At 37.9% G+C, this 26,305-nt stretch overlaps 1 protein-coding gene across 1 annotated transcript; it reads right to left on the minus strand.

Moving 5' to 3' along the window:
* Window positions 1-467: 467 nt before the first annotated feature.
* On the minus strand, window positions 468-25,142 carry LOC113048165 (PDZ domain-containing RING finger protein 4-like). Its single transcript, XM_026209760.1, has 8 exons — window positions 24,631-25,142; window positions 8,497-8,738; window positions 7,361-7,463; window positions 5,514-5,612; window positions 3,947-4,009; window positions 3,129-3,230; window positions 2,546-2,662; window positions 468-2,459 (listed from the first exon to the last, which is right to left on the minus strand). The coding sequence occupies exons 1-8, from the start codon at window positions 24,697-24,699 to the stop codon at window positions 864-866; spliced, it is 2,391 nt and encodes a 796-aa protein (XP_026065545.1). The 5' UTR covers window positions 24,700-25,142; the 3' UTR covers window positions 468-863.
* Between the last annotated feature and the right edge of the window lie 1,163 nt (window positions 25,143-26,305).

Raw genomic sequence — 26,305 nt, forward strand, 5'->3', positions numbered from 1 at the left:
CCAAGCAGTCAATTAAGAAAATGAAACCATCAAAGCCGTAAGCAATAATTTATTATCCTTTTTCCTCATGTAGCACACCTAGAACACATAGACCTGGCTAAAAGTTGTTTAACACATCAAAAAGAGACTTAAAACATGACAGCAAGATTACTCAAGGTGTCTCTTCACAACCTGTGGTAGAAAAATGAGCCTCTATGCAAGGCACAATGAGAGTGCTTGACTGAGATACAGATTGGGTCATTTGGCATTATAAAGATGGAATAAGATAACTTATTAGACTCAAAAATATAAATAATGTTCATACAGAACAATACAAAATCGTACGTATTGTATACAATACCATTAAAATGGTAACGTCTTGCGGTATGGCAAACGATTCTCGTAAACCCATTAAACTGCAATGAAGACCCATGAAGATCTTGATAAGAACAGTTACAGATATATACATATACATATACATTCAGATTTAAAAGATGTAATGGCAACAAAAGCCCGTATTCAAGTACTGTATTTTATATCGCATGGAAACTTACCATTTATAAAATACAAATGCAAATTCATGGAAAGAAACACTACATTAAACCACAATGTAGTGCGCAAAATCCTATTAAAACTGTCTTTTATACATTCTAGTACGAAAACACGGCGAGGTCTGTAACGGTAGTGTCAACGTGTCAATATATCAAAAGAGTTTTTGAACATTCACATTTCTTGAAGTCTTGAGTTTAGCTGAAATTAGTTTTTCACCAAGTATTACTCAGTTTCACAAAACATGAAAAATATCTGCATCTTCACCTTTATACAATGGCCACTTGGAATGAGGCAAGTACATAAACCGGCACAGCCTTGGGTCATGTTCTTCACTATACTGTGGTGACAGAAAGGAAGGCGTTGTGAACTTTGGTACCCTCGGGGGCTCGTGCTCCATGACTCATGAGCTCTTGAATGGTCATCCAGTTGTCAAGGATCTTCTTGTTTCGCTTCTTCAGCATCTTCTTATGACTGAGCTCCAGGATGCTGACCTCTCCACTTGCCGTCCCCATGGTCTCTCTGAGGCACTCAAGCCGGCTCCTCTGCATGAACTCTCTCCTGCGCCGCTGTTCTCTGGCCCGTGCTAGCTGCTGCTTGCGTTCTTCTTTACTCCAGTATCGACCCATTTTCAACTCGCTGACTGCGTCGTCATCTGTAGTCATCCCACCGCTGCGTTCCTCTCGGATCCGTAAGGCTCGTTCGCGCAGGATGCGATCTCTTGCGGGCCGACGTGCCACATACCTGGTTCCGTCTGCTCGCACTTTGACCTTCCATTCAAGCCTGCCAGGTGGCGTGGGTCCAGCCCGTCCACGAAGGCTGAGGAGGCTAAGCTGGCTCTGGGAGTACTCAAGAGAGGAAGAGGAATGCTGTTGTAGGAGCTGTAGGTAACTCTGGTAGTGTCTTGTGCTGGGAGGCTGGGTTGTGGTGTTGCTGTGGTAGGGCGAATGGTAGTGATGAGCAGCTGCAACCCTATTCCGGTTTCTTTCTTTTTCACAGCGCTCATCATCAGCTGGAAGCGCTGGATCTGACTCCGAAGGGTTGCTGGGGCTTTGCTCCAAGCTGCTGGAGAAGGCCTGACTGGGTCCTTGTGAACCAGGACTGGTGATGGGGGTCTGTAAGGGTGGTGTGGAGCTGGTGTACGTATGGGCACGACTGCAAGTAGGGCTACTTTGGCTGGGTAATGACAAGATGGGACTACTGTAGGGAGTCTGCAATTGTTGGGTACTCTGAAGGTTCCTCTGGTTGGTCATATGGACCCGACGCTGTAGAGAGTGATCTGGTGAACATTCGGTTCCCAGTGGAGTTGAACGGGAACTTTCAGCCGTATTGTAGGCACTAGAGCTGTCTTTATCTCTGAGCTTCTCACTTTGTAGTCTCTCAGGATACTCAGTAATATCCGCAAGCTTGCCACGACGCAGTCGATTTTCTTTATCCATTCGAGGAGAGTCGTGCTTGCTCCTGCGCAGCTGGTGGGCTTGCATGATGCTCTGGCACTCACGTTCAATGCTACGCAGCTCTTCGTTGAGCATGTGCAGCTCCCGTGCCACTCCGCTTCCACCCTGCTCCGTCAGGCTGCACTCGATAGTACTGCTTCGCCTGTAGACCAACCCGCATTCTCCACCATTACGGATCTGGCACTTGAGCTCCAAGAGTTGCTGAAAATGGTCACACTCCACCCCATTCTCGCTCAACCTCCCCTCCTGACCCTTCTCCTGCCTGTTTAAGCTAACAGTGTCCATAGGAACCAAATGAGAGCCCGCTTCCCACCTATCCCGAAATTGTTTTTGAGTCCATGTTTGGGGAGGAAAGAGCGATTCACATTCAGAGCTTTCCTCAAAGCTGCATTTTACACCACTGTCCTTCTCCAGAATGGTTGAGGAACATGTAGCTGTATCAGTACTTCCTGAGGCATCCTCATATCTTTTAGACTGTAAAACAAGAACAGACACAGCCCCTTAATGCCTTACTAAAGACTTGGTCCTGTGGAACTTTAAGCAAATATGGTCACACTCACCCGCTTTACACAACCTGCTGTTTGAAGAATTCCCTCCTCTTTCTGTTCTTCTAAAATCTCCATCTTCAGCTCCTCTAGGAAATCTTGATGGTCCTCATCGAGCCAGCTTCCATCCATCTAAGAGAGAAGATCCCAGCAGGGTTCACAACTTTTGGACTAACCAAAGGGTCAAGATTTGGCTTCTCATGACTTTAAGGTGCCAATAGTAGATGACATAACTGCAAAAAGGATCTTTTTACTTTGAGGACATTTCTAATTCATATGACTGTTGCAAAAAAAAAAAAAAAAAAAAAAAAAAATATATATATATATATATAATATATATATATATATATATATATATATACATTTTGTATATATATATATATATATTATTTATTTATTTTTTATTTTTTTTGCAACGGTCATATGAATTAGAAATATCTCATTATATCTCATGATATCTCATAATTTTCATGTGGCTCTAGAAAAGTGACTTGGCATTTATGGCTCAGGTGATTGGCTCACAAAAACATTTATATTAAAATGGCACACAAAGAGAACTATAGCACTAATGTGGGTTAAGACTGGCTACAGGTCTCACCTGTCCTTCAGGTCTGGTGACAAGCAACACTATGGATCTGGAATTTTCATTTGAGAGGAGAGCGACAGCCTCTTCCCTGTTCTGCACATCATGACCATTTATCTGGAGGAAACATGGACACAGAGAGACAATTACATACACACAAAAATAATGAGAGAGTACTGGAAGCACACTTCATCAGTGACAGAAGTGGAGCAAAATTGCATTTCCTCACCCATCCCAAAACTAGGCCCCCCTTCTGAGATAACAACCTCTAGTCAATTATGCATTTACTGGAGGAGAGACTTTGCATCGATTACTAAGACTGCCGACTGGGCTGCAGGAGCCACAGCATTTATAAAAAGCTGTTGTGGCGGTACACGCCCAGGCACACAATTAAGCAGCCTTTGACAGGTGCCATTCATCTTTTCTTCTATAGAGTAATGGCACTGTCAAAAGAAGATAATAGGGGTGGAGAGAGTGAGACAGACGTGCACTGAACCACTGTATTCATCTCCCTCACTGTTACATCCACAGATGCCTTGAGTCCTTTGAATTTCGCTCTCTCTTTATCTCCTTTTGCTCATAAATTCTCCAAACCTTTAACCCTACTGTCACTGCTGAATGTCACACCAACTCGTTCTACATTCTGCAAAAGCAGAACCATTTAATAATGATATTTAAGTGCAATTTATCATGGTTTTCCAGTTGACTCAATAGCAGCTAACTACTTTTGTTCAAGATTTGGATAGATACACCACTATATACACATTCGGATTTCATTATATTATTACATTTTCAATACATTTTGTTTAATATAAAAATTAAATGTATCCCACCTGTAAAATTCTGTCTCCCTCTCTGATGCGTCCATCCCTCGCAGCTATGCTGTTGAGCTCGACCTATCGACAGCACAATAAACATGCCATCAATATGTAAATATGTAAATTGAACACACCAACAACAATTCCCTGACTTATCACAATAAGAATTCAGTATTGTAATAGATTCATTTGCATATCTGTACTAATATGAGATAAATCTATTCGTTTCAGACTATTTACAAAAGAAGGCAACATAATTCCCCCATATAATATAAAATGGCTGGAAGTGAATACAGCACAGAATATATAAAGGATGTGGGAATGTTTTCCTTGCTCCAACCCCCCGCCCCCCTAAAAGTAACACATATTTATATATTCAGAATGTTAATTAAAAGAACCATATTCCTTGTAAAAATGTATATAAGAATATATACTGGTTAACTTTTCTTCCTCTGAAATGAAGATCTCACACATCAAAGACATGCTGATAGTGGAGGGAGAAAAAAACCTTGCAGTACATTATACGCATTTAAATGCAATTTTAATGACTAATATTTACGTAACATACATAACTTTTCTGTAGGTTGTTTATGATACATTTTCTGGAGATGATACAAAAAGGAGAAGCGATTCAGCTTGTTTGACGTCAGGTGCTCCACATTTACATATCTCTGAGAGAGAAATGGTGTAAGAACAGGCAACATCTGTACAATAAAGTAGAATTCTCTCTGTTGAAATGCAGTCCCTGTTTTCAGCCTTTGTTTTCTTATTGTATGTCAAGTAGGTGAAAGATAAAAAAGTGCCATTTTACACTCCACAGGAGACAGGATGGGAGCAATTCCTTGCTAATTAAAATCAGCAATTAAAACACTGACAAAGAACTGTCTGTATGCTGAATTATTTTCCAAACTTGACTTGCTCTCTTCATGCTTGGCTCAGTCCTGGTAGACTTTCGTCTGCCATTTGAACTTAGGAAAAGAGGAACATTTTTTCATATTAAACACTTTTAATTTCAGTGAAGGTCTACAGTGATGTAGAACGATGAAAATGGATCAAACTGAGCTTTTATCTTTTGATTACTTTTCAGAAAATTGAAATTGCTGTTAAAAATGGTTTGCTCCGAATAATTTGATTGCCTGCGTCAGATTTGATGCTCAGTGCCACATCCTACAGGTGACTTCAAATACTGCTAATTTATTTAACACAGATCGCCAAATTACCATTCTCTGTTCTAAACACATTATTCAGTTCATTTTCAGTAGATCTTTGTCTGTAAATTGAACTGCTGCATTAAAAACTAGTCTGAAACTATTACGAAATCTCACCTTTTTTATGGTTCAACACATGGTTTGTTAAAGGAGATGATTAACCTTGAGAAACTTGGACAACATGAACTATTTTATTGTCCATCCATCACCAGTTTTACAGCAGTTTTACCAAATTTTAAAACCCAGATTTTTTTTCAGCAATAAACTTCAAAAGAAATTGAATAAAAGAAATAAATAATATAAATTATATAAAACACTCAATGTCAAAATGATGGTCCCAATTTTAAAATTGCAAAACAATTACAACTACCCACCTGACCAACAAAAATGCCTATATCGTCCTCATCATCAGTCCGGTAACAGAGAGTAAGACCCAGCTTTTCCTGGCTGTTCATTCGACAGAGTTCAACCTCCTGTAACACATAAACATCTAAACTCATCAACCAGTTGCATTGTTTCAGAGTAGTCAAGTCATCTTTAATGTTTGGCTTTAAATAAGAATGAGAAGGATGACCAGCAATGGTTCCTTCGCCTACAATGAACATCAAACGTGTCCTATAATGATGCACCCCCCTGAAATATGATATAATAAAGCAGGCAGAGGGGATTATATGTCAAGAATGGGAGTGACAGGACTGCACGAGAGACATTCATCTATCAAAGCAGATGCAGTTAGCCACAGCTCGACATCCCAGTAAGACCGGCCTCAGGCAGAACGGCTCATTTATCGGTCGACCGTCCTGACCGAGCACTTGCATCATACATCAGCTACCCCACCCTCCACATTAACAAGATTTAACCACCTCGACTATATGAGGTTTATCCATTTCTTACACCGCACTGTCAAGTATCCTTATTTGGTAAATCATTTCTAAAAATAAGATACCAACATGTCCACGGTGCCACATCCTAAAAATAGGCTAACTCTCATAATTCAGCTGAATCTGGGTTTCTGTCAGTCCGCAAAAATGGATGCAATTCATCACCAGCAGTTTTAATGTGGCTTCATATAGATCTGCTCAAGAAGCTTCGCAATAAGTCATATTTTCTGCAAGTCTATTGTACAGACCACATGCTCATCAAAAAGGATCAACCAAGCCATCAAGCAAAGTAATCCACACAATCTCCCTTAAACTAGTGCAGGCGGTGATGAAACTGGCGAATCACAGTGATAATTTGATAGATCATAGTATTAATCCAGTATATGTGCCATGTTCAGAGAGCTAAAGTGATTTTGTCAGACTTTCCCATTGGTCTGATATGAAAGATGTCCTTGTGATGGACAGATTGAAGTTATCTCGCATGGAAGAGGCTCATCCGGGCATGAAGCAGAGCAGACTAATGCAGGATCCATGGAGGACAGTTATCTCTGCTTATACATTTTGCATATACTGTAGCTACTTATGCATTATGCAATTTTTATTTACTTTGCATAAAAGATCCAAGAATGAAAATACGGTACTAATTTGCTAATAGAAAAATTATTTCTGCATAAAAAAAATAAATAAATAAAAATCTCATTCTTTTGATGAAACATCTGTTGACAAGCTATACTTCAATTATTGCAAATAATAATAATGCTTCATTAACACATATGCATTTGTTTTTCTAAAATGAGCTCAAGATCCAGTAGGAAAGAACATTAATGCCACTAAAATAAAACTAATCACATCTCAGCGGAGTCTAATCTGCCCCCTGTTTATTAGTCAAAGTCTTACTGGCATAGTTTAAAGGTTCTCCATCTGTAACATGCTACTTTGAATCATTCACAGCGAAGGAAAATGCCTTTTTGAAACTCTTAGTTTTGAATTTTTTACAATTAAATGAACCCAGTAAATCCTCTGACTATACAACTCTTTCTGTTAAAATCTCATTCAGATATTTTTATTGAAATAATACATAAATAACAACCGTATAATGGTATGTAAATAATAATAATAATACAACATAGATAAGGAAGCATTAATGTATTTAATGTATTTCTACTTTTTTTTTCTTTGACAGTGATGTATATTGTAATTATTTATTCAATCACTCCATTATGCCCCACACATTTTAGATGCATGTAAGGTGTAAAAGGCTGGGCTGATCATTAGTTACTGGTTCACCCCAGGTGTATATACATTACTATTCAAATGGTTTCAGAAAGCATTTTACTTACCTCACACTCAAATTCAACTGCCCTGTCCACCTCTGCCTGAGTGCTGGCCACATATTCTGGACAATCAAAATATTCATGCTCCATGGTCTGAATGGAATGACAACTAGAGAAAGAGAGAACGAGAGAAGCCAACATTATACACTAGGTTAGTTTTATGGCTGATATGCCCGAACTATAGACCAAGCCTGAAGCCATGCGTTACACTCCACAGAAGATAACAGAATTTGTTTGTAGTCTGGGGCACGTGTAATTACAAACAGTAATCATTAATCTGTTAACACATCAAGCTGGGGTTCAATTGCAAATGCACTGTTCCAAGATCCTAAGCAATCTGAGGAAAGCACACACACACACACACACACACACACACACACACCAATGAGCTTAATCTTTGATTTTGCTTAGTTGTAGCCAGACAATCAGATTAGCATAAATAAATCCAAACAAAACGCATGCCTTATTGGACAAACTGAAGCACTCGGAAAGCTGTAAAAGGGTATAAAACACCAAGAGAAAGCTCTGTGCCAGCATGTTTGATATTTTAGTACTCCATTAGGTTTTAATTACCCTGTATACAACTCATTACAGGAAATGTGTAAGGGAAGCCACTGCAATAATTACATAGGCCCTGACGTGAATTTTATGATGGCAGTGGGGGATATTTCATGAGGAGGAAGGGGGTAAGGGCTTCTGCCTGGTGATGAAGCAATTCTTGACAATAACATGTGTGTGTGTGTGTGTGTGTGTGTATATATATTTCAGAAACACACACACATTAAAAAATACAATTATAATAAATAATAAAATTATAATAATGTATATTTATATATAAATGTATTTATATAATATACTTCCCATATATTTGCAATTACATTTATATTTGTGGAATTATAATTTATACTTTATTTAATTAAAATTCCCTAATTAAAAATTTATTTATAATATATATATATAAATAATCTAAATAAATATTTATAATATTTATAAAATATTAACTACTATTACTACTACTACTAAATATATATATTGTGATAAAAAATATATATTGTATGATATAATGAAAAAAAAAAACACAGTACAATAAACAGTATGAGGATTAAGTCTAAATCTAATTAACAGTCTTGGCTTCACATTACCTGTCCGACAGCAGGAAGGGGCAGATGTCTGGCACTGGTGGGGTGGTGGGTCTCATCTTAGCCAGAGCCATGATGTGCTCAAATGTGATGTCTGTCTGAGTGCACACATCCACCACACACACTTCCTGTAGGCTGTTTGGGTTCCGGGACGAGGGCCCCAACACCTGCACCACAATGGGATCCTTGCGCATGGCCTCCACTGCTCCCTCATGTCCAGACTTGGAAAATTCACGCCCATTCACCTAATAAGAGGTGGAACTATAAATATCAATAGACTTCAAACCACACAGACACACACACAAACTTTTGGGTTGTGAAATAAGCGTAAAACATTACATGGTTTATTTATTTATTTACATTTTTTAAATTATATATTATATTTTATTATAAATATATTATTTTTTCTTTCTTTGTGCAATCATAATGACATCTGACATGTTGCACCTGACACCTGTCAAAGACGCCCCATCAGAATTCACTCGCCCGCATCAGCAGGTTCACTGCCAGACCAATTAAATGAGCTTGTTATAAACCCAGAGTACTCAGCCCTTTAACCATTTATTTTAGACAGAATCATACCCGAGGGAACACACAAACCCCTTTACCTTTACGCTGTAAGGTTTGTGAAATAACTGACAGGTCAATACCCTACATGCCACTGCTGAAAATATTTTTGTGATTAGTGTAAGCATATTTTACTGGTCCACACAGAAACCCAGGAAAAATCTATGAAAATAGAATGTAAACAAAATCAAAGAGTGTATTTATAATGCACATTAATTCATGAATAATTGTGTCGTATATTGTAGATGTCATCATACAGGTGAATTTATTAGCTAATGCTAAAGAAAAAAACATTTCAAGACTGGAGCTACTTTTCACATGATTTATTCTAGACTGAGAAGTTTTCCTTCAGCAATGTGGTTCCTGTGAGGCATAACTGAAAACCAGCTTAATTATGCAGGACTTTCTTTAAGATTCCGTACCCTCATTTCACATTTCTTGTGAAATTCAACAACAAAGCGTGGCCGTTTCATTTATTTTCTACAGGCCAAGTACAACTGCTGTTGAACGACCTCAACATTTGACACAACATGACAGGGACCTTTGCTCTCAGACATTCATCAAGTCATCCAGGCATCCTGCAACTTTCCTTACAAGAAGACTGAAGAGCAAGGGATCAGTGAGCTAGATGCATTTACCAGATGGGCAAATTAATCCATTGGTAACTAGGAAACAAGTCAAAATATGCACACAGAGATGAAAACTCTCTACCTGTCTTGTCTCGTCTTCAGAGCTGGCTGGGGTCATCTGTGCAGCAAACTCAACAGATGCAATCCTCAGCACCAACAATAATACTTGTGTCTTGTTGAAGCACATATTTTTAGACACGAAATAAAGGAAACTAAAACCTTACACCCACAAAAAATATGGCAGCATGAGGGTTAAGACAAGATGGAACAAATGGGAATAAAGCCATTGCTTTACTCTGAGGATACACTAATGGGTGTCAAGCATATGGCTGTACATTTCTAGAGAGACATACTGGATATATATCAGCCATTTTTATGTGCATATGCTTATTTCCTTTATTTTTGCAGTTAGATTACCTTTTACTATCATGCATCTAATGATCACGTAAATTTGTTAACTTAAAGTTAATCGTTAAAAACTTTAAATTTGTTAATTGTTTTAATTTTTAATTGTTGAATCACTGGACTGCAAAATAAGCACGCCATGGTTGGTTTTCAAGGTTGTCTACTTGTTTTATGCCCATAACATATGTTGCTTCCTAAGAAAGTGGTTTAAAATCATCTATAGTCAATGACTAGCCACTGGTGGAGAAACAGCCCATTGATTCCCATAGATTTATATCTTGTCTAAAAGATCAGCAGGTGAAGAAACTCTGGAGTTCACATTGGTTAACTTTAATCCAGAGCGATATGAAATGAAAGGTCATTAATGTCGATGAAACGTGGCCGCCAAAGCTTCACCAACCCACCTCCACATTCCACCTCGATACATGACTCTGAAAAGGTCAGGTGCCATCTGGGTTTGATAACAAGATCTGAAACTGGATTGTACCACAGTCACCTCAGACCCATCATATTGATTTCAGACTCACTATACCAGCTCTGCCTCAAGAGGACCATGTAGTACATCTGAATGTTGAAGTAGAGAGCAGAATCACAGCTAACATCAATGGTGGAGAATACAATGTGTGTGTTTTTATGTGTGTGTGTGTGTGCGTGTTGTCGGAGCTGTCATATTTGTGTCAGTTCTTGTCAGGTGACATATCTACCGGCTTGTTTATTTTCTCCAAGCTGAATGATTTGGCACAGGTGAGATAAGCACAAAGAAGTGATAAGACTGCATGTGTGTTTGCTTAAACACATGTGGCATGAGAGATAAGAATTGGTTGAGAACCTCTAGGCCGGTCGACTAAACAACGGAAAATGCAACAGCTACAGGCAGATGTACACACAAACAGCATTACGTCAATCCAAAAAGTACAGATAGTTGTTGAGAAAACTGACAAAAGAGCTAAACACTGGTGAAAGACACTTGACTATAGTCTTTTATATGGCACATTTGTAAGGGAGTCACACTTTGAGTTTCTCAACACTGTGAATCCAAGAGGAATAAAGGCATGAGAGCATAACAGTGAAATCCCACCTGGGAAGTGTCAAGCAATCAGAAAGGATTCTTCAGGGTATTATGTGTGAGCAAAAACACAGTATCTGACACACAATCCCATTCACAAAACCAAAATCATCTTATTGAGCACATGGTCGAAAGGCTCAGTCACCCATTGATTCACTGTAGGAGCTCAATGACAATGGCACATGGAAGTTTAATAAAAAAAAAGAAAGACTTCCTAATCATTACAACTTTTAATTTCTGTTGAAAATCTGAATTTCGCATATTGCTTTAGAGCTCAGACTCTCTACGAAGCTGCAGGAGTCTATAAAACGCCCATCGACAACCATCATCTCGCTGTGCAAGAGGAACCACACAGACTCTGTCACACAGTCTGTTATTATTTTAATTCATTTTCTTCATTAGATTTACTTGGAGACTGATAACTAACTCGCCGTGCCCTTAGCTATTCAGATATTCAAAAAGAGGCTATTAACTATTTGCATATATGCTATTTTCCATGTAGTCTCTGCACTGATTAATCAACGTGGCAAGAAATTAATGAGAGGCAATTAGTCCCCTAACAAAATGCATGACTGAGTGAGAGATGGAGAGAAAGAAAAGTGCAAGGACTTTCTGTATAAGTGAAATTTGGTGCAAATTACAGTACTGTCAATGTGTGGCAGCAAAAATGTTTTGTCTCATTATAAGTATAAGCCAAGCATAACAGACTGCAAACAAACAATTAAACTGAGCAGTTTAGCAATGATAATAACTTGGGCTAATTATTCAAAATAATACGGCATTCCCACATTATCCACCACTATGAACTAGGTGTGAAAATGATCAGTTTGACAAACCTTTTTTGCAAGTAAAACTAGCAAAATTTTTTATCAATTAAATATTTAAAAAGGAATAATATATATATATATATATATATATATATATATATATATATATATATATATATATATATATATATATATATATATATTATCATTAAAACATTATTTAATATTATTTAAATGACAAATACAGTATTTAGAAAAATGCTTAGGTAACTGTTTATCTATCCAGTGGCATTCAGTGTTATTTTATTATTATTTATATACTATTTTTAAATATTATATATATGTTTTCATATTTAGCTTCATTTAAATCTTACTTTAAGTTTTAATAATTTTGTTATGTGCTTTTTAAATTTTCTTTTAGATCCCTCAATTTTAATTTCAGTTATAAACTTAATTATTTTAGTTAGTTGTCAAAGCTAAATTTCTAATATTCATTTAAGTTTCAGCTTTATTTCAGTTACCAAAAATTTTTTTTATTTTATTTTATATTAAAAACAGTATTTATTTTATTTTTTTGCAACTCCATTTGGTGTTGCTATTTAAACCAAATGCTATTACAAATTTCACCTTAAGTATTCTAAAGCTAATTATACTTTAGAAATAAGATGTAACACCTAAGGCATCAGCATCTGCAAGTACATGCCTACCCTCACCTTGCCCCCCAAACATATCACATATACACAATATTCTCACATAAGTAACTTTGATTACACAGTATAACCATAGAGATTCAACCATCTCTACTGCCATTGCTTATGTGTGTGCTTTTGCATTAAATTCAAATTCCTCTTTAGGGACAAAGAATTACTACTCAAAGAGGTTTTCGGTGGCAGTATGCCACTGACTTATTCTGTGGGAATCAGGCAGTGGGAGTTTGACTACACAACACAACGCTGACAGAGTTCACCCTGCAGGCGAATGTCTACCTTTCACAACATAATTAAATTCTCCATTAGCACCAACCTTGGTTTGATCCTCCGAGCAGTATAAATGCCTCTCATTCTTCTCTATTTTTTCAGCTACAAAAATAAATAATGCATTTGAAATAGCAGGCACATATATCATAGGGAGCTGTGTATGTCTAACTAATGAGTCCTTCAGCAGGACCCAGCCATGGATGACATGGGTTATGACAAACTGCGTCAACAAAACATTTATTTAGTCTCAGTGCCTCACTACAATAACCCAACGCAAGCACTCTCAATATGTACGATCATACGGCATGCTGTCATAGAGTACATCCTGTGTACTGAATGTAGATGTAGGGAATTGTTTTTCCATTACAGGAGTGTGAATAAATGAAATATTCTCTGAATGAGAACAGATTTTTGACAGGGTTGTGTCTCTTTGTCTTCATTGCCTGCCCTATTTGGAGAACTTAAACCTGACATGCTAAAACACGTAGGGGCTTGTTGCTCTTCCTGGTCACTGTTGGATTTCATCAGAGTTACCGTAGCACTAGAAATTGCAACGGACATGACTTCAAATAGATTTTCCAAACACTTCCACCATATAGAATTGGTGGGAAAAACAGACAGCTCTGCCTCCAAACTGGTGGAGTCAATTGCTGCTTCCGGAATGTAATATCTAATATGACAGATAAAAATGTCTTTGCAATCTTTAAAACTAAAGTTGCAGCTCTCATAAACCTCTCACACAAGTGCTTGTCAATGCAGGCGTCTGTTGTTGCAATCTCTGCTATTTTGATGTTGTTGTTCTGTCTTTATAGTTTTGTTTTCTAGTGTGAAACAACAAGTTTGTAGGTGTCAAGGTACAGAAACGGAATAATTAAATGTAAAATAGCATTGCATAGTCTTCACTGTAAAAATGAAATATCGTTTATATATCGTATTGTAAATATCGATTTGTCAGAACAAGAGCAAAAAGAGACAAATTCGGTGTTCGAGCATTTTTAGACGTGTCTCTGCGTGTGCCCTGAACACCGGAATACAGCGGGTGCTGAACTGGTCTCTTTCACAGCCTTTTCTGCTTGTTTAAACTGTGATTTGTATTTGTTCGTTCAGGTGCAGGAGGAACTTCGAACTTCAGTCTGTGAGACGCAGCTCTCTGCGTGTGCACAGAGCTCAGCGTGCGAGTAACCATCTACTCAGTTGAGCTTTTCCGTGTCTTTCCGTGTACTTTGGGCTTAAGTTCACATTCAAATGTAGTTCCTACTCTACAGTATGCGATTTTGAATGAACCGAATGTTTCTGTTAAGCTAGTCAGGGTGTAACATTTTTTTTAAATCAAGCAATTGCTAGCATACCACTCTTACTGGTACGCTACTATTACACACTTCGGCTTTGAATCTACAGACCTTCAAAACCATTGATCCTTATTGAAGCAAAAAACTAGACCAAGGCCTGAGTTTTGCTATTGGTTTTGCTGTGCAGTTGAGTTCACTTCAAGGTTCACCAATAAATGTCATGGCAAAAATGCTGTTGAACAAGCCGACAGTAATCATAACCATCACCACAATAGAACAAGGCTATGCAATACAACAATAAAAGGAGGGAAGACCTAAGGTTCAGGGTTTTTTTGTACATGCCGACTCTCACCTGACCAAATGCTAAAAAACTACTGATTGTTCCTGAAGGGCAATGGACGTGGTGTCTCGGCCTTGGCCTCTAGTTATGGGTACTGCACTTTGCGAGAGAGAGAGAGAGAGAGCACGAGAGACAGATTTGAAGGTGATTTGTCGTTTCAGTGGGTTTGCTTCATTATTTCAGCTGATTTCTGGTAGGAGTGTCCCACCGTGCCTCACTAATGACTTTAATGAAGGACTCTGCTCTAGAGAGACGCAAGCTCTATTCCAAAGCCTAGTGAGTTGCCTTTTAAGGCAGCATATGAACCGTTTCGGAATGCTCTACATAAAGGTAGCAACTCCATGTGCTACACAAATGAACTCATACATGATTTCAATACAGTTTGATTTTACGCTTGTTTCTGAGCTTACCATGTTACATTGCTCTAATAAATATAGAAATGCTGAAAAATATACTAATAAATAATTTTTTCCCTAATTTCTGCATTTTTGTTTTCGTTGCACGCAAAAAGTATTCTGCACACAAAAAGACTCACTGATGTCACATGGACTGTTTTAAAGATGTAATTAGTACGTTTCTGGGCATTACTACATGGTAGTTCCCTTGCCGTGTATGCAGGGTCAGGAAGCTCTCTGATTTCATCAAAATATCTTATGTTGTGTTCGGGAGATGAACAAAGGTCTTACGGGTTTGGAACGACATGAGGGTGAGTAATTAATGACAGAATTTTTGGGTGAACTAACCCTTTAACATTTAAAAGGTTAAAATTCAAAAGTGTGACATTCCTCTAGACACGGATTTAACTTCTCAGTACAATGCATTCTTTTGGATTCAGTTTAAGAGGAAACTGTAAGAAAGGTAAGCAGAAGATGATGACTGAATGGTACAAAGAAGAACAGATGGATCTAGTGTTCTAGACACACAGTCTAATGTACTGGCTTATCTTCCACTGTGAACTTCATTCATGTTTCTCTCTTTCAGACTGACTCTAATAGATGTAGTGCGTCCGGTGCCAGGGGCTTATTATCTGGTACTTCCTCCTACACACATTAGACGAAGATTAACCTTACATCTGCCATCATTACAGGCAGGAACACCACAAACAATAGCCTTATAAATAGACAAAACAAATACACACACACACTATGTACCAAGCAATATTTCTTAATTAAATTAAGGGAGGGATAGTAACTGTTAACCCAATGTATCAGGGTTCAAGAGAAGGTCAGAGTCACCAGTGACTTTCATGCATTCTGACAATGCATGAAGTTACTTTTTGAGTTTTGAACGTAAGCGAGGTCTAGTTGTTAGCATCGTCAAAATATACATAGACATGACAGAAAGACCCCCGTTGCTGTATTTTTCCACTATAAAAGCACAAAAAGTGGTGGTGCACACTAGCGTGCCAATCCAAACACATTTCTAGACAAAAACATAGGCATCAAAGACCACATTACTGGCTGTGAATCTTTTGTCCTGAATCCGATGTTTGCGATCCAAAGCCTGATGAATGCATCTGGCATTTGAGCGTAGGCTGGCACGGGTCTGTCATGCTCTATGTGTAGATAATTCATAGGTCCAAAACTGTCATCTGCTCCCCATCAAACCTAAGGCCCAATATTAAGATCAGTCAAATAACCGGGAGCACAAACATGGCATTCATTATAGCCAAACCTGCACCTTCTGAGTAAAACCATGTACATTGTGTGAGAAGTTCAATATGTGAACGACGGATACAAATCAAATTATAACAACCCTTTAATGAGCTACCAGCCGTGAGATTTTTTTATCTCCCAAAACGTGTGTGTAATTCCTGCTCTTCCTGTTACATGCCAATTAGCATTATTCCTCATGTGTTGAGTCAGATTCCACTAGACGAATAGAAAAAATAGCACACGCCTACACACCTGAACACTCTTCAAGAGCACATCAGACGTGTGTGAATGGACATCCAAATACACGCTTGCTTAAAGATCTTCTCCGACTCACGCAACCCCATAATACACGCCACGCTGGGTTGTTTTGCTGTGCAATTTAACTCCATTCAGCCTGTCAGCAGTCAGTCAGCGCCTGCTTTTACAGTTGCTCAACGGATGACTTCAAGTAGGAATTGGGCATAATTGGCTAATCAGAAATAGACATGGAAGAATTTGAATGAACAGATAAAAAGACAGAAAAGTATTTTTCACACTATAGAGCAAGAATATGGGACACACTTGTGACTCCATTAATTCACTATTCATCATTGTTGATTAATATAATATAATAATATAATATAATAAATATAGAGATGAAAATTCAAATTTTGAGAGGTATTACATTTATAATTAAATAAATACACAAACATAAACAAATGCACAATTTTTTAATAATAATTAATTAAATAAATGCTTTATAGTTGCATTCTCACCAGTAAGCATTTCTTAATGTACAGTTAATAAAAATACATAGCATAGCATAACATAACATAACATATATGTTGGATATTCACTTTTTACTTTCTATTTCTATAAGCAGCTTTATTTGTATATAACAATAATAAACAAGCAAACAAAAAAACAAATCATTTTTTTTAATAAAAACATTTATGGGCTTCACATTTAAATTATTATTATTATTATTTTTTTAAGTAGACATTTGAAACTAACCAACAAAACCCCTTGCTTGAGTAAACATATGCATACTTGAACTGCTGACTACTTAATATAATCCTTAATATATGCGACAATTTACCTATATGACAACTAGCCTGGTCACTTCCATGATATCTTCCTTATTAGGCCAATGTGAAAGCAAACAAAAGGACACAAAACTGCTAATTTCTTGGAAAGGATCTGCTCTAAGACTTGAACCCTACTGATGTTTCAGAAAGCAGATCTGATTACGGCGTGGAGACTCCATGGTGTGCCCCACAGATGGGCCGCTTGATACTTAATATGCAAACGGACGGCGCAGCAGACCTCAGAGAGTTGCTAATGACTTTTCAAGCATGCTAGAAAACCAACTCAAGTTTGATAGTGTCACAGTATCGAATAAACACACAGAACCCTTCCAAGGCACGCAAGTTTGGACTCAATGACTGAAAAGACCTGAGCGACAAGCAATGACAAGGGGGATCAAGGACATATGAGATCTACAGACTTCAATAAGACATGCACAAAAGTACATACCAGCTACCAGTTCAACACATTACAACCAAACACAGATATGAATGATTCAACCGTCACTAATTAATAAAAGCTCACTAATTCTGATGTACACTAACTTTGGATAAAAGTAGTAAAATTGATCATAATATCAAAATTAATCATTAAAATGAAACCACAACTGTCACACACAGTATAAAAATGTGTGTAGAAATTAAACAATGTTTAAATAAAATTGGAAGATTAAATGCAATGGTTAGGATTATTTCACTACTCATTTAGATATTAAACAGGTTTTAAAACAATAAATAGGAAACTGTAATAACATTTGATGGATTTTCATATTTAAGAGTCTGGAACGAGTACAACAAAACAAAAAGGTATTAGGTTTTAATGTAAAAAATGCCGAAATCTCAACTCTTCAGAAATGCATGTTTTTTTTGTTTTTTGTTAAAGGACCCTGACTACAAGTTCAACACATTTACAAGGAACGTTTGAGTGATGTCAGCTTATCATTGCCGTTGAATTAAGGATGTCACAGTGTGCTGGTGTCAGCCTGAGAGGAAGTGACCCGGGCCGGTTTGTGTCTCACACTGACAGACAGTCACTCACACAGGAGGCCGAGGCCAGCCAAGAGGAACAGACAGGAGCAGTGACCTCCCTGTATGTGTGTGTGTGTGTGTGAGATGTGTGTGATGCATCCAATCTTGTCTGCTATTGCCAGATATAAGACAGCATGTATGCAAAGACACAAGGTCTCTCTCCATAATTCTGTTCCATATTACAGTCCATTCAAGTGTACTACTAACAGTTTGAAGTTATATTTAAATTAGACTCTGATCAACACTACAATTTAATATCCCATAATTCCTCAGCCTTCTGCTCTCTGTTTTCTCTGAGAAAATGTCTCACCTTTGCAAGAACAAAAGAACAGACAGAAAGTGGGGTGGGGGAGGGGTATCGTATCACCCACATTTTGCGTGCCGTACAGACACAAGAAGCCACTGAGATCCATTCCAGTGCCTTAACCTTGCACACACACAGATGCTTTATTATTTGATATGCATAATAATCTTACCAAGTAACTGCTCTACTGGGCTGAACAGCAATGCTCACAGATTGTTTTAATACTGCAGACACATCACACATAACCCATAAATTATCTGGATTTGTCTGAAGAGCTCTCGAACTGTAATTCTCTGCAATACACTGGCAGCTGCATAACGCACACGTTATTTCCTGCCTGGGTTCTTGGCCAGATGGGATATTAGGAATTGCCATCTAGACGTATGTACCTGCTAATTGTGTGTTAATTACAAATGGATCAATCCACAATCCTCCAATGCATTATAAACCTGCTATATAGACCCAATCAATGTAGAACAAATAAAGAAAAAAAGATATTTAAAGTCATTGCAAATTGCCATTTGAAACCTCTTTTATTAGCTTGATGTGCTATAGTTTGAAAAATGATATTCTGTGTGCAATTTGAAAAGCAATTTAGGTTTTATCCATAGGAAATCATTTGGATAATGTTATCTACCGTGTCTAAATAAACTAACAATTAAGCACCATAAACCAAAGCTACATGTAAATGTAACCATCACAACTTTATACATGCACAGTGTGAAAATGTTTTGTATTTTGTGAATTTTGATTTCATGTTTCCTTCTTTTGCACAATATATGAGGCATTAACTGGGTTCAGCAATTTCAGTGATTTTATCCAAGAGCCATGACAAAAAACACCTTCTGATTCAGATTTTTTTTAATGCAAGATCCATCACACTAGTTCTTCTCATTAAGTCAAGTGAACAGCGGTATGTAGATTTAATGCCCTGTGTTTCATTCGTGTAGCACCCATGCGTGACAGAGGCGTAATCAGTCCCTTTTGACTTGCCAATTGGGCAGACTCACAGACGATTGCATGATGAAGGAAAGACAAAACTCCATAACTTCTTATAATTACCAATCAGCTCTGAAGCCCAGCACTAATTACACACCAGTGTGTCTAGGGCAGACAAGCAGGTCATCTCCTTTGTGGTTCCAGACAAATAACTTTTTCTGTTCTGCTGAAATCAGATGATTTTCTTAAGAATGAAATTGAGAGGCCAGGACTAGTTTAAGAATATAAAACGACAAGTTTGTGAGTAAGGAACAAGAGTTCATTTATGTATATTCATAATTTTTGGTTTGTTTGGAGTTCATAAATTTAAAAGGAGTTCACAAATTATTCTGCCTATTCTGAAAGGGCAATTAAAAAAAAAATAGACGCAAATAATACAATGCTACTAACTGCCACTTGGCCTACTTAGAAAGAAATTGAAGTGTTTTAAAGGGGAGTTGTGAGTTAAAACCTATATGCAATAAATATCCTCCAGAGTGTCTGGTTAATGCAAAGTACATTTTTGCATCGCGGATAGTGTGGCCGCATAGGTGGTGTATGGTATATGGAAAAAAATGAGATGGGCTCATAGCGAAGATTTTCAATCAGAGGGTCTGACTGGTCGAGTGGGTTTGTTATAGGGATGTAAAGGTCAAGCCTGCACTTTTTAAAATGAAATAACACAAAAAAGAAAAGGTCACCTCATAATTTCACTGCAGTCATACAGGAAGCAGATCAGACAGAAGTGTAAAATCCCATGAAACTCAATCCAACTGAGTGGTAGAGACAGTGCCAGCAATGATAATGACCCTGTTGGCACTTCTTATTACAGTTGATGATATCTTATAAAAATTGTTAAGAAAAAGATTGGCTGAGTGCAACCTTGCACAAATGTATTCAAATTGTGTCCGAAAAGCTGATATTTTAATGCTGATAAAAAAATAATGAAAAATAGACAGTATTGATATTCCTATTGTTATTATACAAGTGAATTTAGGCATCACAACATAGTAATGTACAGTATGAAAAATAAATACTTATTTTGTGCTATGCTCAAGATTTAACGGTTTTATTAAATTATTTATTAAATAATTCTGTTATTGAATAATTAGATGAAGTAAATGTTACATTGTGGCAAAGGTAATGTAAAACAAACGTAAAAATTGAGGAACTGCACAAATCAATAAACCAATATCAACTAACACTAAAAAATAAACTAATGAATATTAAATTCATTAATAAGTGAGTGAGTGAATGAATGAATGGTCTCAAAATATGGTGTGTCCCTAACAAAAGTGTCTTATTTCATGTAATTATTACATCATTAACAAAAAATAACTAATAAAAAAAAATTATCATTAACAAAAGAGTAATGAACTATCATAGATCTGTTCGTGCTTTTGAAATTTGATATTACCTTCTACATATTTACTTGAAATCTAAAAACTTGTTTGCAGTAAATGTGAAACCATACACACAACAGCAGGTAACCCGATACATCTGGTAAGGAAGATCAGTAGCGGCTAAAATGACAAGAGACATAGGTTTAGATGAGGTCATATGCTCTCATTCCAGATCAGGAGAAAAAGATAAACTCAGCATCTGTCATTTCACTAAAAGAGAAAATCACCAGGATCACTGAGAGAGTAGAGCCTATTTTTAGCAATAATTATGCAATCATTCCATGCATGCTAGAGTCAAAAAGAATGATATGGGCTTTAAATGAGATTTCCATCATATACACACACACAAGCATGCTTTGCCTGGGCTGGAGTTGGCAGGGTCTGCTGATATGATCAGCCCAGGGTCTGTGCTATCTGACAGACTTATCATCCAACGCGCTCACAGGATCAATCAAAACTACATGTTTCTCTGTCTTTCCCTTCTTTCGTTCCACACCCAACACATTTCATCAGCAAGAAGCATCGTTCAGAAAAAGGCTCCGGGACAGGAAGATGGATGAGAGTGTTCTGAGAGAGAGACAGAGGACGTCGCCCAACAGTGACGATGCCAATAAGAGAGACCTTGGTTCAGGCAGGAGTGTGAAGCATCCTTACACACATACACACTTAAAACTCAATCTTACACACTCACAAAAGACAGCTCCTTTTGGCAGGTCTCTCTAAAGGTTGCTCTCCATCTGTGATACACTGACTGTCCAATTCACTCATCCAGATCCATATGGTTGTTAGTGATCTCGGGACAGACACTTCCTCTGACCCTCGATGGCCACCGTACGGGGCGCAGAGGTAAATGGATGCCAGCTTGAAACAAGGTGAATTACACAGCAAATGTAATTGACGTAAATGTAAAGGTAATTCCTGCTAAGTTCTTGTTTTGTTTTTTTATGTTACTGTACCTATGAAATTTGTGGAGCTACAGATACTAAAAATGAGCGGCTGAGTGATATTAAATGTGTGGGAGGTAACATCTCTCATTTGCCTCCCATGCTGATCCACAGACTGGAAATTACACTGAGCATCTGTCCCCAAGGGATCCTGACCATGGCCGTAAACTGCACTGCTCCCATGAGCCTCAGTGTTTCAGCTCAACTGAGTGAAATAGCCTCCATCACCTAACACAGATTCGCTGATCAGCAATTACCAGTGTTTTAGAGATTAATAGGGAAATAAATACATTTAAATGGTTTGATTTAAACAGTTGCCTCACTCTGTGCACCTTACAGATTTAGCCTAGCACTAGATCACATTTTAAAATATACTTCTGCCAAGGATTTACATATTTTTTCCACCCTGCACTATAAATGTTTACACAGTTTGTTCAACAATTACCATTTTATACAGACATCCAATGGTTAATGTAAATTCACAATAACTGTGAATTAATAAGCATCCACCATTCCCCTTTTCATTGGTGTTTGCCATCTTGTTTTCCACGGCACTGCATAAAATAATGCTTGGTTTCTCAAAAGCTTTGATATTATTGAGTCTTTATATCCCCTCAAATCAAGTTATCTGTAATCAGACTTGAAATGACATCACATATTACATCACAATGGATAAACAGCAGCTAATCACAGAGATTTTGTCAGTTTGATCTGCTAGCCAAATTAAGGTGAAACGGTTCAGACCTTAAAATCCAAAACTTGATCTTGCTGATGGAGCATAAACACACAGACCTCCGAGACTGAGAGTAAGAGAGAGGGAAAGAGTGCGGGAGTACGGTTCTTTGTAACGTGGCTAACAAAGAAAGAAGAATACATTTCCATGGTGAGCCCATTGAGGGGTAAACACTCACACTAAACTCATAAATCTCACAGACCACCAGGGCTAACGGCTGTGCTGCCAAGAATAGTGTCAAAATTGTCAGGGAGCGTGAAATTGCAGTGTAGGCGTGTGTTTGTGTTTATTCATGTCTGCTTCTTGTTGTGACTTCAAGAGTAACACGGTGCAACATTTCTTTGATTTCTCCTTGCAAACATGAAAGCTTGAAAATTTAAATTGTCGAATAAGGCACACGCTTCCTTGACACACTTTTGTGCCAGCTTGGGAATTCACTCCCGAGAGAGTAGATCCAGATTTCCCTCTCCTTTCAACCTTCCCTAGTACTTTCATCCTTTCTGGAGACATTTGCATTAGTTCTTTCTCTCCCCGTTCTGTCGTTCATCCATCGAGAGTTGAACTTCACTGATAAAACTTCAAAGGGAGCAACATGTGACATATAAAAAGTCATCTCATGTCAAGCAAAAAGCAAACCATAACCCGCCAGACACATACACACAATCTCTAGGGTGTCACAGCGGCAACACAAAAATGCTGCCAGCCACTCTTCACTCTATTGTTCCACAAAAGAGCAAGTGCTTGTACAAAACTCCTAATCACAGGCAATACAGCACTGTTATCAGCAAGAAGCCATCTGAACAAGTCACTCTTAACACAAGCCTGCTGTTTTGAACCAGTAGGGATCAATCTTCTACCACTTCTATCTGACAGGGATAATCTCCCAGACTGGCTTCCACACAGACTAAAGGCACAGTTTACCATCTAATTAGGCACTAAAGCCATTTTGTAAAACAGCTTAATGAGGCGGCGATCAGAGCAACATGAAAATATTATTTTGCACGCTTGGTGCTCAAGAGGGAGCAGGGACTCTGAACTCCCATGCAGCATAGGAACATGCTCGGACAGAAGCGGAGTTCAGCCAGTCCGAGACTAGCATCAACCCTAAACGTTAATGGTTATTAAAAAGCTAAATTGGTCTTTAAATATTGTATTGAACAACTCTGCTTCTAAGAATCTGTTACAGGGCTCCAGTGGGTGCCAACTATATAGGCAAGGGTTTGGAAACATGGTGGTACTAATCATGATCAATGATTCTTTAGTAATTTGTTCAGGTCTTTGCACATTATCCAGGCTTGCTTCTTTCTTGCAACTCTCCATAACAATAAGTTTCACCAGAGTGTGAAATCCTAAATTCTCATCCTCCTACCTTAAAGCGTATTGTACAACAGCTGTACCTAAATGAACAAGAACATTTGTGTTCTTCAAATCCTTCTTGAACCAATCCCTGACAAATGCTTCCAGGTAAGTCCCCAATGCAGTTTGGGAATTCAACACAACAAAGAGTTCCCCTAAAGAACTCTTCACACAAGACCGTGCAGATCCAAACACAGAACAACTACTAGTACCAAACTGGATGTCTTAGAAGACACTTTTAAAACACAAGGTTTTGAGTTCAAATCCAGGTTTGTGGTCCTTTCCATTCCCGCAACTCTTTCTCCCTCCCATATCACTTCCTATCCACTTTCTGACATTCCAGTCCAAAAAAAGCCAAAAATGAATCTTTAAAAAAAAAAGGGTTTCCCTATCTACTACTTGGAGGAGTAGTGCCCTGTCCCTTGAAACAAATGCTTCTTGCATTATTCTTATTTGTAGGTTGCATTGGATAAACAAGTCTAAATAAATGAATCCGTTCATCTAACAGAGTTGCCTAGAAAAGATAGAGAACATATCTCTATAGAAGGTAGAAACTTCCATGGAAGTCCCATTTGATCTCACAATTTAACTTCAGAAGGATCTCAGGAGTAGGTTAAACAAGTCGACTCACCTGTGCGATCTCATACAGCAGCTTGTAGTGCTCCTCTCTTTTCTGCAGCGTGCACAGGTTACAGCCCATCTCACCGTCTCGGGTCCCCCAACAGATCTCTGGAAGTAGTGCACACAAACAGGCACACCGGGGATTTCCCTCAAATCTTGAGTTACGTCTCTCATCAGTAGGTACCTCTCTCCCAGTCTTTGTGTAAAAATCACACACTGACCAGCTTGCCTGCAGAATTCCTTGTGAATGACTGTCTGTATGTGTGCATCATACCCCCTCGATCTCCCTGTGTCCCTCTCTCATCCACACTACCTAGCAGTCATCCACGCTGTACGAAACCTCTCTTCATAGAGACACACCCCCTTTTCTCACTCGCACGTCTCTCCCTCTCTCTATCCCTCTCTCGGTTCCTCCCTCTCTTTCTATCTAAAGCTCAGTGCACATGACTACACCTACCCTGGCTCATGAATAATAATGACTATCTGTTGGTTATTCATAAAAGATGATGCGTAGAAGGTGCTATGACTGTGTTAACTGGGTATTTATCTCAAGGCATTAAATAAGGTGGTAACGACCACCAGCTGAACAACTAAAAATACATCTCACATTTAGATAACACAAATTTATTTATTATTTGATTGATTTATGCTGTTCATTCCACAGTCTTTAGTGATTCTATATTTCATGAATAGAAATTGGCCTTGTGAAAGGAGAATAAATGGCCTGTTTTAAATCTCTTCAGTGAAGTATGAATAAATGTTGAAAGAGATTTCAACCATTTTGTGAACACTGTATCCATTCCAGACATGATGCAATAAACTAAGTATTTTATGTAATTCAGAGATTTTGTTCCTAACCAACCGCAAGTAGCTTAAATTAGCTCAAATTGGATCCGAAAAGCATGTATCCCAAAGAAAAGTTTGTCATAAGCATTAAAAAGGAAGCGAGATATATTGCAACAATATCAGTTATCATTAACCAATATTGCCAAATAATCTGGACTGGGGAAGAAATGTAATAATCAAATATAGAAAAGGTCATAATGGTTGACAACTATTCTAAATACTGTAGGGGGACGTACACAACTCATACTTTATGGTTGTTATGGCCTGCTGTATTTACCCACACATGTCAGTGGTTGATAAATTAGATTTCTGTTGGTGGCTTATTGAAAGACAATGGTCCAGTAAATATGCAAAAGAAACAGGAAGAGAGACCAACCACTATTGATTGTCCTCAAATTGGATTCCAGACTCACAGTGAGAATAAAAGAGAGAGACGTGTGGTGATAACAGTATACCGTAGAGGCAGTTGTCCACTGGCTACGAGACGGCTCTCTTGGGAAGCAATAATCCGATTTTTTGGAGCTTTAATTTCACTCAGCAGGTTTGGAAAGGATCTGAGCTAAATTTCCCCCAAAAGGAACTTCCCTCTCCCAAACACAGCTCTCTACAGTCTTCCACAACATGTGCCTGGAGATAATGAATGCTGGAAGGCACATTCTAACTACATTTCTCGCTTAAACAGCATATAATTAGAGACGGTTGTGCAAGACATGAAGAAACCAAGGTTTTAAAAAAAAAATAATAATTAAAAAAAATATTTACATTATTAATTATTATTAAAAACTAATATTAATAATAGTAATAACAGCAACAATAAATATTTTTACAATTTATTTTAG

The sequence above is a fragment of the Carassius auratus genome, chromosome 29 (assembly GCF_003368295.1).
Source record: "Carassius auratus strain Wakin chromosome 29, ASM336829v1, whole genome shotgun sequence".
Taxonomy (NCBI): Eukaryota; Metazoa; Chordata; class Actinopteri; order Cypriniformes; family Cyprinidae; genus Carassius; species Carassius auratus.

Bases quoted from the DNA above. Each gene is read 5' to 3' on its own strand.
- LOC113048165 (XM_026209760.1), bottom strand. From the start codon at position 24,699: ATGGGCTGTAACCTGTGCACGCTGCAGAAAAGAGAGGAGCACTACAAG. The intron at 4,010-5,513 runs GTGGGTAGTTGT...TGCTGTCGATAG, and splicing joins TAGGCATTTTTGTTGGTCAG to GTCGAGCTCAACAGCATAGC. The intron at 3,231-3,946 runs GTGGGATACATT...TGTTTCCTCCAG, and splicing joins AGGGAGACAGAATTTTACAG to ATAAATGGTCATGATGTGCA.